General features: G+C 36.8%; 1 protein-coding gene across 1 annotated transcript in view; it reads right to left on the minus strand.

Annotated features, from left to right (window-relative positions):
* CTNNAL1 (catenin alpha like 1) overlaps positions 1-16,100 on the minus strand; it is a 59,437-nt gene that overhangs the window by 9,344 nt on the left and 33,993 nt on the right. The window contains exons 7-12 of the mRNA XM_076330181.1: positions 15,291-15,491; positions 12,320-12,406; positions 8,651-8,809; positions 6,935-7,027; positions 6,476-6,626; positions 306-343 (exon numbers count right to left, since the gene is read on the minus strand). Of these exons, the coding sequence (XP_076186296.1) occupies positions 306-343; positions 6,476-6,626; positions 6,935-7,027; positions 8,651-8,809; positions 12,320-12,406; positions 15,291-15,491 (729 nt within the window). The remainder of the gene's footprint in view (positions 1-305; positions 344-6,475; positions 6,627-6,934; positions 7,028-8,650; positions 8,810-12,319; positions 12,407-15,290; positions 15,492-16,100) is intronic.

Here is a 16,100-nt window from a genome sequence, read left to right on the forward strand (position 1 = left end):
CATTTTTTTATTATATAGCGTGACAGTTGAGTACGTGGTAGAAAATGTCATATTAGTGAACAGGAATTAAAGTTTATGTACAATCAAAGTGGCTAAAGCATATTATGTAACTAGTTACCCCAGTTTTCGGTATGTTTGTTATTCATCTAATAAATTGACAAAGTCTGATACTTTACTGTCAGCCATCCAGTCAGGATGCATGTTACCAAGATATTGCTATGTCCTCATCAAGGTGTGACATGGAAAGAAGTCAATTAGTTAATAGCAGATATAAAGTAAATACAACAATCCCAAAAGCAACTTACCCCTGGTCTGGGCAGCGATAGGTAGATACGCTTCTCTCCTATGAAGAACACACATGTTTACACCAAAATTTGCACGCAGATTTTAATCAATGAGATCACATGCTTACTTCATCCTTCTTTAAGTTGCAGTACTACAAAAGCAAATTACTTACCTGTAATTCCTCCTCTTTGAATATTGCAGAGGATTCCCTCTCTGTCTCGTGCTTCCAGAGAGAGACAAGCCAAGAACTCTGTACTGTTCAGATTTTAGCTCTCAGCAATTGGCAGTTAAGAAAGCTCCTCTGAACAGTTTCCCCCAATAAGATTTCTAGTCCCCTGCATGCAATCCGTAAGCGAGTAAAGAAACTGTCTCCAATGACTGAGTAGCTATCGCTACATGCACTCATTTTGTAGCAAAGTACAGAACATACAATGGTAGGTCCACGTAAGGCTTTTCTTGTCATGGGTTGGATGGTCTAAAATTTGGATTAGGCAATGCCACTAGTGAGAAATACCTAGGCAGGTTTTTCTAAGTAATGCCACTAAAACCCTCATGTTGCACTGTACTATGCGTATCCCACGTGCACTGTATTTTACAAAGAAAAAGGTTCTATAGCATTTTACACACTTATTGAAGTTTTTCTTATATCCCCAGGAGCCTCAGATATTCCAAGTCTGAGCAAAAGAAATTGAGAAAAAAAGATATCCTTTTAGGTGTTACCTAAAAGTGGATAAGAAGAGCTTATTGGCAAGAGGAAACACTGCCTGGGCTAACGGCCTAGGATTAGAGCTCCAGTTACCAGAAGACTTAATTATCTACGAAGACTTACATTTTTTACAATAGATTCAGGAGAGGAAAGTCTGCTAAGTAAAATTAAAATAAAATAAATAAAAAACTTAAGAGCTAGCGAAAAATAGATTTTACCTGAAGAAACAAAGGGCTACTATAATGGATATCAGTACCAGGTTTGCATAGTGATAAGACATCTTGACAGACAAAGGACAAGCAACAAACCCCCCTACAATTGCTATTTCCTTTTCTTGTGTCAGCTCCTAGAGAAATTCCATTCTGAGTCCTCAGAAGACAGTTCTCTTGTGCATTCATAATTTTTTGAAAGTATGCTCTTTATCTCCTGACACCACAGAAAGATCATGAGCTCCATGTCTAGGCAACTGACTCCCAAAAAACAAATTTCACTACGTTGACAAGCGTCACTCAACCCTCCTGATAAATATGAAGAATGTAATTCTTCCTTTCTAAGATCATCTCTTCCTTCCCCTACCCAGTTTTGTGAAAGATGAAATAAGCTATCAGGGCACAAGCTGCCTAACTATTTTTTTTTTTCAAAAAGCAGAGTTATTCAGATATTAACTGCCCAAACATGCATCCAAGCAAGATTTCTCACTAAAGACTGATACAAATTATGAGAAATGATTTATAACATCCTATGTATCAAAACATCAGCTAAAGGGCATGTAAGAAAGCATGTAAGACGTACCAAGAACAAAAGCTAACTTGTAAGTTTAAAATGCTGTAGCATAAAAGATCTCCTCGGTGCTATGTAAAAACCTGTTGTGCCATGTTAAAAAAAAAGTTCAAACACAGGAAGCTTTGACATAACAAATGGAATACAAATGCATACTGAGAGGACATACTACTTGCACATATAAGGTGGGCATTCGGAATTATGGAAACCAGATGGAAAGAGGTGGTAAGCAGAAATAAGAAAAAAAATACTTGTTTTTGCTCTTCAAGCAACTCCCATTATTTGGCTTTGCAAAGTTTAGTTGCTCACCGTATTCAGAAAGAGGAAGGATCTCACTATTTATTTCTTGGAACATTTAAAAAAACCCTAAAAAACCGAAACACACACACACACACAAAAAACCCACCTCACTGGACCCACAGATACCAGACCTTTCAAAAGCGCAGATCAACTCAGGCCAGAGATAATCCTGCTTCATCAGAAAATACTTAATTACATCAGTATACTCACGGAATTTATATTTGATTCCATTAACAGAATACACATTATATGTATTTTTTCAGGTATTTAGTTTCCTTAGTTTGTAAGTCAGTTCTTTGCTATAATAGCAAAAGGCTTTTTTGCCATATTATGAGCTTCCTTTTATTCAAGTCTGCCTTTGTTTTTCCTAATGTGTTTTCTCTACCACATTTTTCCTTTCTTATTTTTTCATTTAAAATTAATTTTTATAATTTCATCCTCTTTGTCTTCCAATTTTCTGCTTTCCAGTAGTTCCAGTCATGTTTTTCCCTCCAAAATGTCTCTATTTCAACTTCTAAATTCTGCTTTTGATCTTACTTCTTGTCTGAGAGTAGGATGGCTGCATCCCTGCTTCACCCTTCTTTCTAGAACTCTAATTTCTAAATTCTGAAATTCTGATCTGTATTCCCAATTCATCAACTACAGCCCTCCCAAAATCCTCATTGTCATTTAACTCCTCTCAAATCAAGCGGGCAAAACAAAAGAAGAGGGCAGAAAAGGAAGTTATCATCATAAATCACACTCACTTCTGACCAAGTTACAAGGGAGCAATCAGAGGACTATTCACACTCTTCTCCAGTATGTTGAAACCAAAAAGTTAGGAAAAAAGAAAAGAGATTGGCTGACATCCAACAGATTGGATCAATGAGAGGTACTTTCGTTAGGTGATTCATCTCAAAGTGCAAGAGCCTCAAAGTTAAGTATGTAACCTAAACTCCTAATTCTGAGGAAAAAACCGATCCCTCCCCGGGCTGAACCAAATCTCCCAGCTGACAGGAGCCACCCTCCAGAGGAGCCCGGCACTATCCTCAGCCCAGACCAGCCACGCAACATTGCAAACACCAACGCTGTGCAGAATGGGCCTCCTCACCGTTGGATTAAAAAGTGGTTTAGGATTAAGGAAAAGAAGGCCAGCTTTACCTCACTGTACAGTTCTGCATAGCACAGAGACATTTTCAAAATACATGTGAGGGTTACTGGGCTTTGATGTGCTCGCCAGCCTCCCCCACCCCTACGTGCATGTGCACCCCCCTCCCCAAGACAAGTCCATTTCAATTTGGGCACGATCTGGTGCGATTACATTAAAATTGAGTAAAATATTGCTTCATTTCCAAGCTAAATCTGGCTCTCTATCCATGTGAGTTTTGAACCTCAGTATGAGAAATACCTAATTTGCTGATATGAAAGAAACACTGGATAAGGAGTTATGCAATTGCTCATAAAAATAAAGAAATGAGTGTAAACAACGTGAATCTAGTGTAATCAGAAAAATGCTTCTTTTATTTGATGTGTCCAGCACATTTAGTCACCATTCAATTTTTGCCTCTTAAGCTGTATTCTGAACTCTCTAACAAAGCCAAACATTTAAATTGGTAGTACAAAAATACAAGTTTTTAAACCGAGGAGGGAAAAAAAAAATATACCTTCTTACTTTAATTCTATCTTTTGTTACACACAGTCGCAATTCTACTAGGAATAAAGCACTTGTTACATTTCAGTCTGTAAAATAAAGACACTTTTACCAACCTCAACATTAAGACAAGTATCATGAGTTATGAGAAGAATAAAATCTTATAAAATATTTTGAAACGTCATTGTTTTTGGAGGCAAGTTTTGTGAACGCTACTCTTATAATCTCTTAGCAAACAAATATTTTAGTTTGATTTATTTATTGGGTCATCAGTCGTGTTTTCTAGGAGAAAAAAATGTTGAAAATGGCAAGGTAACTTTAGGGTATTTTCTGGAAGCAAAAAGGTGGGGGTATTTGGGTGAGATTTTTTTCCTTTCTTTTTTTTGACAAGAGTCACTCTGAAGTCCAACAAGAGAAAACAAGCAAACAAAAAAAGATTAGCCCACAATACAGAGGAAAAGTTTGTAGAAGATGGGTGGATATAGCAGACCAAATTATTTCTAAGGAGATAACTGACAGTTAATGTGATACAATCCAGATTCAGAGAGAAGTCCCTTAGTAGGCTGGGCCACGAGACGAGGAAGACGGAGACATGATTTCTTAAGCATTGTTTTGTCAATACAAGACCTAATGCACCCAAGGCCATATAAAGAATACAAGCTACACTTATTATCTTACCAATGGTGGTATCAGAACACTTTGTGCTGAAAGACTGACTGAGGAAACAAGAGCCACTAATGAGAACAGACTCATCTGGCTATGCCAAACAGGAGAAGATAGTCTTCACTGCACCCAGGCCCACACACACTATAGCCTCCAACGTGCTCAGCAACGCCTACCCATTCTCCTCTCTCTCCTTCAAGCAGTGAGATTGGGTTGCCTTGTGAAATGATGCTCTAAAGAAATTGGAAAGTACCACTCACAAGAACTGTCTGTTATCTGCTGTCAACAGCCACAAGAGAAGAGAAAGTTACTAACTGCAGGAGAGGCTGGGAATCTGCCACAACACTTCAAAAACTATTTGTTTGGAGAGCCAAGTATATGGTTTGCTGTGGCTGCATGATTCTCATCCTATTATTTTTACATACAGTTACATATATATATGTATACACACACATGCACACATATATATAAATATTTAAAAAGGTTATAATTCAATCCTGCTAGACCATTGTGTGAATATGAAAAAAATCAGATACTGCGTGATCAGCCCTGCAAATTCCAAATTTATTGTAACACATTAATATTAGAGTAATGCCATATTTTAAGTTGCATTATATAAAATTTAATGCTATTTTTAAAGAAAGTATGTCCTTGGCTCCCAAAACAAACAAAAAGCCCAGTGAAAGTTAAAAGGCCCATAAACAGGATCTCTGATTGCTACATGTCTTTATATGGCATTCCAGACCAAGGTGGAAGAATAAGTAGGATAACAATCATGTATTTCTTAAACACCTCAAATTCCCAATAACCTGCGCTACACACAATTATTGTTAACCCACACATAATTTCAATATATGTTTTCCTTTTACAAGCCTTTAGGCTCAGACACACATTCATCTAGCAATCAGCAGCAACAATTTAAGATATTACTGCCCTGTGGTTGGCTGCTTACTGTCCTCACAACAAAGCTGGCAGAAAAGAACTGCTTACACAAAAATCTGATGAAGTACAGAAAGTTAAATTAATAAAATAAACTCTAAAAATGAAAAAAGGTCTCACATTAATAGCAAGATGAAGTACTGTATCATTGATAAAGTGTCATCTAACCTGAATAAGGGTTTACTTTTTCTGTATCTTAGATACAAAAAAAAAAAATGAAGTCCCTGTATTTAACTAAATCTAAACTTTTAAACCTGAGTGATTTTCTTAAAAATACAAGACATTCATTATTATTATATATTACATTCTATCTGTATGCAATTATACCTTAAAGACTGAAACACGTAGCCGCAAGAAGTATATGACAGGCTACACTAAAGACATCATCTGAAAAAAAAATAAGTTAGATAAAAATGAAAAACAAAATGGCTTCCATTTTTAAGGTAAATTACCCTATACTAAAAGTAAACACAGAATTTTTTTCTTAAGATTCCAAGGTTTTCTTCTACATGTTGTACAAATACCAATAAACTTACCAACCAGAGAAAATATCCCAAGATTGTGCAGAGTCGTCAGAGATTCCATCCAGGAGAAAGGACAGCAGTTTAAAAATCAGATAACTACATTCACTACATTATGAAGTGAATACAAGGCAAGCTGACAGTATAGAATATGTATGTCTATATATATTTTCCAGAAATATAGGAAATGAATTAAACATGTCACACAATTCAAGTTATATCTTGATTGTCATGAACTGATATGTCCTAGACAAACCAAAAGGTGCGAAGAAAGCCCTACACCCCTAACATTTGGACACTGCTGGCAAAGAGCTGTGTCAAATACTTTTGTGTCCTTTGAACAATTCTATTTGATTTTGCTGGAAGTAATCACAGTGCAGAAAGTTAAACAGACCTACTTTTACAGAAATCAGGCCTTTAAATTTTTGGCTGTTTTTCTTTGGAAAAAATCCAATAAGCACCCTAATTCGACATCTATACAAAAACAATATTTTTGTGTATTGCCACCTAGATTCCACATTGCCATATGGGATGGGGGACTGTTTATTACTCTCTTCTCTTAAGAAAACAGTATTTCCTAAATCACACTTAAAATTCTTAGACTACTTGTTTTGAAAACTACATTTTTCTATTTCTACATAGCATTCTTACCTCTTCTTCCTTCAAACACATCATTGATTTCTCTTAACAACATAGACATGTCACTCAGTTGAGACTCCCAGGCCTCACAGAACACCTCAAGATTTTCTTTTGCGATCTTGCTAGATGGATGTAATGCCAGTGTTTCTGCAGCAGAAATTATCTGGACAGAGAACAAAATATTTGCTATTGGAAGTCCTAGTACATAGTGTTGCACATGAATTCACAAATGCCTTCACAGGCAAAACACAAAATTAAACTGCTACTATTATATCTTTGTAGTGTATTCATCTGACATTTGCAGCCTTGACGATCTTCCTTGTGCATTCTTTTAGCTACCGCCCAACATTAAAGTGTAACTCTTTCTTAGAACTGCTTTGAACCGCTCAACATTAGGTCTCCAAAAATTCATACAAGTAATTTTTATTGATTTATATCCAGTAGAAGTGGCCAGATAAAAGCTAAGCATACCTGTGGGCCAGTGACCTGAAAGGTATCTTCTGCATGTATGCAAGTAATCTCGAGGGGCTCAGTTCCAGAAACATGCCTCAATAAGCGACACATCTAAATATTTTTTATAAATTTAAAAGAATGATAAAAAAATACACTTTCATTAGTAGTGAGAAAAGGTACACATGCACAAGACACACATGCACAAAGTTATTGATAGTCCTTTCAGAAACTTATTGGGGACCGCACAGCTGGGTGTTTCTCAGGGAGCATTTACAATAAAAACAGGGCTAAATTGTGACTTGGAACATGTAGGAAAATCACCAAAAGAAAGAAAAGTCTTAATAAACAAACAAAAATAAAACAACAACAATTTCACATATGACTGAATAAACCTGAAAGTAATCAGACACCTAAGGAACTTGGAAAAATTGTAGCATAAATGACTTCACCAAAACAGGCTTATTTAGCAATTAGCAACCATGTGGAAAATTTAGGCTTTCATCAGCCAGGGGATTGAATTATCTTTGAGCAAATCAGCGTCGAATTGATTTAGAGAAGAAATACTGTTTCTTTTCACAGTAAGCAAAATGTAGTTGTCTTTTTTTTTTTTTTTAATAAGATTAAGAGTGTACTTTGGGCTGAGAAGGAACATCAACGTTTTCAGATCAAAAGAATTTATAAGACAGACACAGCACATATAAAACTAACTGCACTGTTAGTTTCTGCACCATCATCAGAAATGCTCTAAGGCCTCACATACAAACACTATTTAACCTCATGGTTATGCCTGGAAAAAAGTCAATGTCTCACTGGAACACTAATTAGTCACAGAAAAATGGAACATTAAAGCTGAAATTAAAAATCCACAACGTTGATTTGCCAGTCCCAGAAGTTCAAGGGTGTTACTTCTGCATATTCACACTTCTGGGATGAATCCTCAAGTCCCTTATGACATCAGAATTTTTTAGAAATTGATGAGTATTAGATGCCATGCAAGTATAGCTGCTGGCATCACCATGGTCCAGACCAAAGTGATGTATCTTTGTACGTCTCCTACTGGTACGGTTACTTCTGGTTGTCTGTCAGACGCAAGAGCAACAAGGTACACGTGGCAGACATCCTCTCCACAGGCACTCCTAAGAGCCATGATCTCTCAGTAGCCTTCGAAGTCCTATTTGTTCACATGTGTGAATACTACCATACGAAACCATGAATGTATTAGTACATGAAACATACACACTGCTTTTCATGAAGGAGAAAAGATTTTCAGTGGCCCTCTTGACTGACAAAAACTACAAAAGATCTTCAAAACCGTCAAGTTCACTGCATTAAGAGACAACCTTACATTCCCAGCATTCTTAAAATGTGTCTTTGGATTCAGCTGTTGCTGGACGGCTACTGCTTGAAAGAAAAAGGCTATCATCTCTACTTGGATCTAGAAACCTATTTTTTAAAGAATATTTTAGCCCCAATATATACATACAGATTGAGTCTAGATCCAGGAGGAGAATTGGGTATGGCTGTACATCCCTTCTACAACAACTGTTTGCCACAGTATCACCTCTGGCTCAGACCCTACCAAGAACAATACAAAATTCAACAGTATACTAGGAAAATAAAATAAAATAAAAATTACAAAAACACAGACCAAAGTCTTCCTAAAGAATAGATTAAGACAAATCCAGCCACTCATTTTCTAAGTGCCTTATAAAATGAAAGCAGCCATGAACTCACCTCAACAAGTTGTTCTTTCTGCTCTGATAGCTTGCAAGTATATTCTGCTACAGCTTCAAGATTTCCTTCTACTCCTGTGATTTTTAATGCTTTGAGAACCATATGATCTGTATGGTATTTTAGCAGATCTGCTGCCAAAGATGTTGCTGCACTGTGGACCTTGAGTAGGATTAAAAGAAGAAGGAGAGATAAACCTTGGAAGGAAAAAAAAAAATCATCCAGTACCAAGTCAAATAAACTTAAGAGACAGATTGATTTTTCCAAGAAGCAAAAAATGTCCTGCCATGAAAGCTCATATACAGCCTGCATACTGTCTGGGGCTTTAATTCTTCAATTATTCAAAGTACAAAGATAAAAATCCACTGCACTCCAAAAAACCCCCCACAACCAAATATGGAGAGAAACAAAAGAGCAGCTGGGTAAAATGAGGACATGAAGCTATCACGCTTCTGCTTTCTGATAATGTTACAGCTGGGGGAAAAAAAAAAACCCACACAGGCACATGAATTTGTGGGGCACCAAGTTCAGCACAAGCATGGCACAATGGCCACCCTACTTCTCGTGAAGAACACACATTAAACTGTGTGAATCACACTGAAGCCACACAGCATCTGAGTTTATAATATATTAGAAATTAAGTTCCTATGAATAAATTGAATTCTCAGTGATGCAAAGAAAAGCTTGAATATAATCAGCTTGTGACACAGCCTTAGAAAAGTAAAAAGCACCTTTTCTGCAAGGAGACTGAAGCCAGAGATGGGTCTTGGAGAAGTCTCAAACACTCTCCCTACACTCCCTAACAAGCAAGGAGAAGCTTCCTCTTGAAACACATTCCTAAATCCAGGCACACTTTCAGACCCATGGATCTGCTGAAATTGTGCTGTGAAGGACTCCGCTTGACAACAGCTATCAGTGACAGCTGCTGCTAGTTCTAGTGACTAGTCATAGTAGGTTTACCTATGCCCTGTAAACAGCCCCATTTTAAAAACATAGGTAAAAACAAAATAGCAACCTCTTTAGAAATAGCAGAGCATTCTTATGCTCGTAAGACTGTTATGAGTCTTGTAATATTACACTCACTTTGCTGGACTGCGCTGAAATATACAACAAACTTGGCTGTTCAAGAAGAAAGTTATTTTTCGAGTTCTTACAAATTCAACGAGCTTGAATTTGTGACACTGGTGGGCCTTGACTCTGTAGAGAAGAGGATGTTTACTAGAAGGATATGTTGGGTTTTTTACTCCACTGGACTCTACCTATTTTACCCCCTTCCCCGGCAGTACTTCCTGTGCAGTCCAGAATTAAGGTGTTTTGGGTTTTTTTCCTTTTTTTTTTTTTTTTTAATTTCATGCAAGAAACTTGAATTGTTGCCTCAAAACCTGCTGCGACTGTTTTTTAGAAGGGGGAAAAGAAAAGCTATGACAACCTGTTATAAACTATTTATACAGTGTTGCTTGCATGCTATTAAAAATTAGCACAAACCACTAATCTCAGAAATGAAGTCAGCTCTGAAGAAAGGATATCTGCAAGGCTTGTAACGTTAGAGTAGGAACTGACAATTCTCATTAATACATAGGCTACATAGAGATTACCCTTTGATTAGAGATTCTTTTCATCCTGATCTAAAAATGAAATTGACTTCTACTTAATGCTGTTTTTGATCATTAGCAGGAAAATCACCCCAAGGAAGGAACACACCTTTTGTTTCTTCCACAGATGAAGACAGAGACGGGAAAGAACTACTTCTAACAAGGCTGTCTTGTGTTCTCAGCCACCCAGGCTCTCAAAAACATTTTAATTAGGGTCACAATACTTAAATTTCACCAACAGAGAACCTGGTTGCTGACTGATACACTGCAGCACCCGAAGTCAGACTGACAGGACAGTCCTCCTCAGCCATGTACAGAAGCATGGCTACTTCGGGATCGATCCAATCACTACATAGAGAACAAGGAAAATGACATAATACTCTAAATTTACTTCTACACGTAGCACAAATCCTGTGCATTTTAAAGAAACTGTTACTAAGCAAGCTTTCATACTCTACAGGTCACCAAAGCAAGTCATACAGAACTTAGGATTTGTTAGTTTAGAAATCCACACCCACTCAATTTGCTCCACAATTTCTAAAACAGCGTGCTACATCACAGGGCACAGGTAACCCACTATTTTGTATTTTATGCCACCTCTGTTACCTGGTTTACAGAAGGCAATTTTCTATTATCGTCACCTGACAAAATTCTTTAACTTAAGTGTGGTAAATGTGTGGTCTTTGTTGCATGACATTTTCATAAATAGAAACCTGTAGGCAGGACAATATGATAAGATTTACATTTATGGAGCTGCAAGAAAATACAAGACATTAATGATTTCTTCCACATACTATATTCCAGCCACCTTTGGCTTTATGATCTGTGCAATTACATAGCCGCATACTATTTTGACTGGGAACCCTTCCTCCTCATTCAGCACATGGGAGCGATGTTACCCAAAAAGGATGATTTTACAGTTAAAGCAGCTGAATGTCACTCTGGAAAAGCTCAGCTACTGAATTCCTACATAATGGTGACCAAAGGAAAAACTATTACTCAAAGTGCATAAATTACGCGTCCTCCATTTTCTGGGAGCCCAACACACGGCCTGACAGCAGAAGCGCAAAGCACTTAACTGCAACTGAAATTGATTCAAAGCACTGTTTACATCTTCAGGACAGATGCAGGAATTATAATCAGGAAGACGAAATTTCTCATTTTGCCTCTATTAAAAAATACGCAGCATGATTTTTTGAGCAGTCGAGGTTTTCCAGTTACAGCAGCTGAGAGCTCAGCCTAAGCAAGTTCACCATACTTCTCTAACATCTTTGCACTGCTCTGAGGTATTGAAACCCTCACTGTCCTTAGTCTTCCTTTCTCCATCTGTTTAAAGGAACAATAATATGAAGCAGTTGAAAAGATATCCGAATGCTTTGCAAATATTTTGGAAGCTGCCAAGAAACCAGTAATTCTGTATTTGGCTCAAATCTGTGGAACAGACAAGGCAGCAATGCTATCCGTTAATCGTGGGAGGAAGGACCCTGATCCGCAAGTGCAGTCCATCCCATGTACCAAATGAGGCAGCTATCTCCTATGTGTATGTAAGTTGACACCCAGCATGCTTGCATTTAGGAAAAGAATGATTTACAACAGGCACATACACAGCTGCCAACTGTCTAGAAAAATACCGGAGTATAAGGCACTGTCATAACACATTTCTGCTATAGAAATCAATAGAACAGGTTAAGTACAAACAGCAAATGTAATTTATTCATTTAAGCTCACACTACAAGAAAAAGTATTTAAAACAGTGATGCATGTATCCCCAAGGAAAGTTTAGCCTTTACATTTAAAGTAATGATTATATACATAGTACTCACTTCCAAACACTTTTTTTTTTAAATTGTTGTCAGAGTTAGCAAAGAGCCTATGTATCCAACAGATTTCTAATCAATTCTAAGGATGGACACAGAAGATGACTGCATACTAGCTCCCTGATGTAATTCTGATTTAGCTACTCTTGTCTATAAATAGATATTAGCCTTTTTGGGTACAGGATCCTATTTTACAACGTCACATACAACAAGTAAGAAATTAAAGCTTTTATTCAGTTTATGCTTGCTTAAACTAGACTTACCTCTCTTTTAAGTTCGTTCATGCACTGGCATGTTTTTAAAATGGCTACTTCCAAGTCTTCCATGAGATCCTTTGTCTTCTGGTTTTGCTACAAGCCAAAGAAAGCAACCAACAAAACATTACACAAAAAATTACAGAAAAAACCAGCAAATCCCACCTTCACATCATATGTCATTACTTCAAGTTGCTTTAGAAGACAGCCTTTTCTTTCTAGATGTAGTTTTCATTTGCACATCCCGCGCATATTCTACTTGAAAAATTCTTTTATAGAAACATTTATTACCAAATCAAATCTAAAAATAATAGTGATGCAAGCTAATTGACTGTTTCTGTTCAACAGGAATTTATTTCTAAAACTCACTGAGCTTTTTTTCAGGAAAAGTGTTTCCTTAAGCTTTACAACTTCCAAAAATCTTTTGCCTAAACATCCTAAAGTAGAGCAACAAGTTTAAAGCATTTTTTTCTTTTTCTTTTTAAATATAAACACCCTTTTAAAATAAAGTGATACCTAAAATGTTGTACCAAATGTTCTATACTGAATTACAAAAAGGTTACTTAAAGCATCCTTGTAAGACATTAGATCATTGTCTAATTTAAACAAGTACAGTAGCTAACTACATTTTGTTGAGGTAGCTTCAAGACAGAGCTCCGACTTCTGCAAATAGCACCTACCTATGGAACAACCCAAATGTCAAGAGACATACACTGGGAAAAGGGTTAAGTGGCAGTGCTTTTGCATTCTCCTCTGAAATATGTTGGAAACAATTACCCTAGGCAGGACCATTAACATGGCCATAGCTGCAAAAAATTAGCCCCTCAAAGTCTAAATTAACATAAAACACACAAAATGTGTGTAGGTATAGACACGCACACCCTCCATTTTATTTAACGGAAAAAAACTGCACCCAAGCCAATATGACCATTTTCTCAGGTATTCTTCTCTGTTCTAAGTCTCAAAGCTACCTGTCCCTCAAATTTAATGCTTTCCTTGTGTAAAAGTGTAACATCACAAAATTACTTTTAATACAAGGAGCATGTTTTATACTCACTAGAGTGTCCTTTTTATTTCTTTGACTTACTTAATGTGCACATTTTTGCTACTTCTATGTGCAATTTTTTTTTTTTTTTTTTTTTTTTTTTAAAACACAAGTGAAGAATTGTCTAGCCAAAATAAGGTTACAGGAAAACCTAAAACAGGACAGTAGCTTGCAATCTTATGAGCTCGAACATACACAGGAAAGATTTCAGGAACATTTAAAATTCAATCAACAGCATTAGATTATCTGTTGTGCTCTGGCTAGTTTTCATTAATGTACAGTAATACAAAAAAGAGCAGATCAGTGATGTCAGTCTAATTTAGACTTGACCTAGGTTACAAGACAATTCTGTTTTAAAATATACTCTTCACTGAAGACTCACAGTTACTCTGCTTGCTAAAAGGAAGTATGGTGAGTGGAAAGGGAAATAAGTGGGCACTTTAAGAGCTCTACATATCCCCCAGTTCATGTATCCCCAAGGCATGATTTTTTTTTTTTTTTTTTTTAAATCAACAATCCCACTTGAATTACATTAAGTCTCTCAGAAAATATTCACCCTCCGATGAAGCTGCTGAGCTGAAACTAAAAAGCCACCTCAGTGAGCTGATGCTATTTTATCTGCTTACTGCGTCTTCAGTCACAGCTAGGCTGGGTTATTTATTAATGAAAGTACTTAATGCATAAGCACACGTGCACGCCCAAGTATTTTCACGGATCATATATATGCATAGTCTGGTACTAGGCTCTCATTTCTATCACTTGAAACGTAGCATGTAAATTATTTAGAGGTGATCATTTTCCACCAGGAACAGTGCTTAGAAATACCCAAGTGTACTGGTTTGGGCTGGGACAGAATTAATTTTCTTCATAGTATCTGGTACGGTGCTGTTTCGGATTTGTGATAAAAGCAGTGTTGATAACACGAGGATGTGTTAGCTATGGCTGAGCAGTGCTTACACAGCTGCCTACCAGGGCTAACCACCAACACCAAGCAAAGCACAGTTTTAGTTTCTTATAGTTATGGGATTCTATGCAATTAATATTCTATATGCGTTGTCTTTGTAATAACAAGTCTGTATTATCAATAAGATTTATATGCTCTTCAAACTGCACTACTGCATTAAGAACACCTGACTGCAGCATCTGATTCAAAGAGGAGAAAAGGAATAAAAATGCTTTCTCCCAAGTAATACACTCAGTTAAGTAAGTATCCCATACTAATGCACATCTGCCATATTTCAGAGTGTTGATAAGATTTTGTGCTATACGTTTCCCCAGGAACAAGACTGAAAGCAAGTCAGCATCAGAAACAGAAACTGCATTTTCCATCTCTGCTTTTCCTCCCCCTTTTGCATGTATCTTCTATCACCTTCAAGGAACAAGATAAGACAGATGACAGAGGGAGGCTTAACGTGCTTCTCTAAAAAGGAAAACTACCATCATTTAAATCTTGTGAAAAGGACAAACAAAAATTGCCTGTCATACTCTCTCTTTCCTCTCTCCTCAAGATTAAAAAAACAGTCAATTTTTTAGAGTATTTCCCTGTTCAATAGTTTAAGCACTTTCAATATTCTGTTGAAAACAAGAAACAGAAACTGTGGTCACTGCCATGGGATCAAGACAATTGAAGTCTCTGAACTACACAACCAAAAGACCTAACTGTTTAAGACTGCGCAATGATACTTCCATTCACTTAGTCTACCGCCACTAGTAGCCTAATTCAGTCAAAGAATCAATGAAGCAATACCACTGGGGCAGGAGGAGGACAGAACATACTGAAGCTGCAGAAGCACAGAACAAACTCTGGCTTCCTTGATCAGCTCTCACTGTGAGGAATACACACAGTTCTCTCTTCCTAGACCAGAAGAAACACTGCATTAAAAATTTCTTTCCAAAGTAGAGGTGAAAAGATTTACTTTGCTAAAAAGCTCTTACAGCTTGCATCCACACTGAAACCAGCTGCTCTAGTTCCATTTTAGCCTGTTTAGACAGCTCCAAAATGTGTTCTCTGTGCTCATGACTGGTATAGGCAGAGTCTGTGAAGTCCTCCGTATGTTCCAGGATAACTTCCAGCATTGTCGAAAGGTTCTCTTTTGAGAGAAAATAAAGATTCTCACGAAGACCCTCCACCTTATTCTGAAAAAGAAGCACATCAATTCCTTGAGAATTTATGTGGTTATACAGTTGTGATGCAAATGCAGAAAGCAGATGCATCTTTTTACATTTTATTTTTCTCCTCAGTGACTTTTTTTATTATTCACTTATTTTCAAAGTAATCCAACAATTTGCTTGTATCCAGACCTCCAGTTTAGGGTTTGAGATACTTTTTTTTCTAATGTACTAATACCATCAGCAAATTACCGGCCACTTATCAGAAGTAACAGCAAATACATTACTGTTCTAGTGCTGTCAATAAAAAGTTTTTAAGTTCAGTAAGTTTCAGAAATTGTGTATTCAGATTTTGTTTGATCTTTCCACATCCATATCATCTACTTTGAGTATTTTTCTAAAAAGTTACATTTAGCAAATTGAATACTTTGGGGCACTTCACAAAAATTTCAACCAAATTCTAAAGGGAGGGGGATAAATAAAAATAATAATAAAATCAAAGTGACAGACTCCAAAAAAATAAGACATGGTTGTTCATTAACTGTTCTTAACTGACTATGAAATTTAGAAAAGCCTTTATCAGGAAAAATCGACTGAGCTACAAGATACAATTTCAATTCATAGCATTTCCTTTGA

Source organism: Aptenodytes patagonicus, chromosome 2 (genome assembly GCF_965638725.1).
Source record: "Aptenodytes patagonicus chromosome 2, bAptPat1.pri.cur, whole genome shotgun sequence".
Taxonomy (NCBI): Eukaryota; Metazoa; Chordata; class Aves; order Sphenisciformes; family Spheniscidae; genus Aptenodytes; species Aptenodytes patagonicus.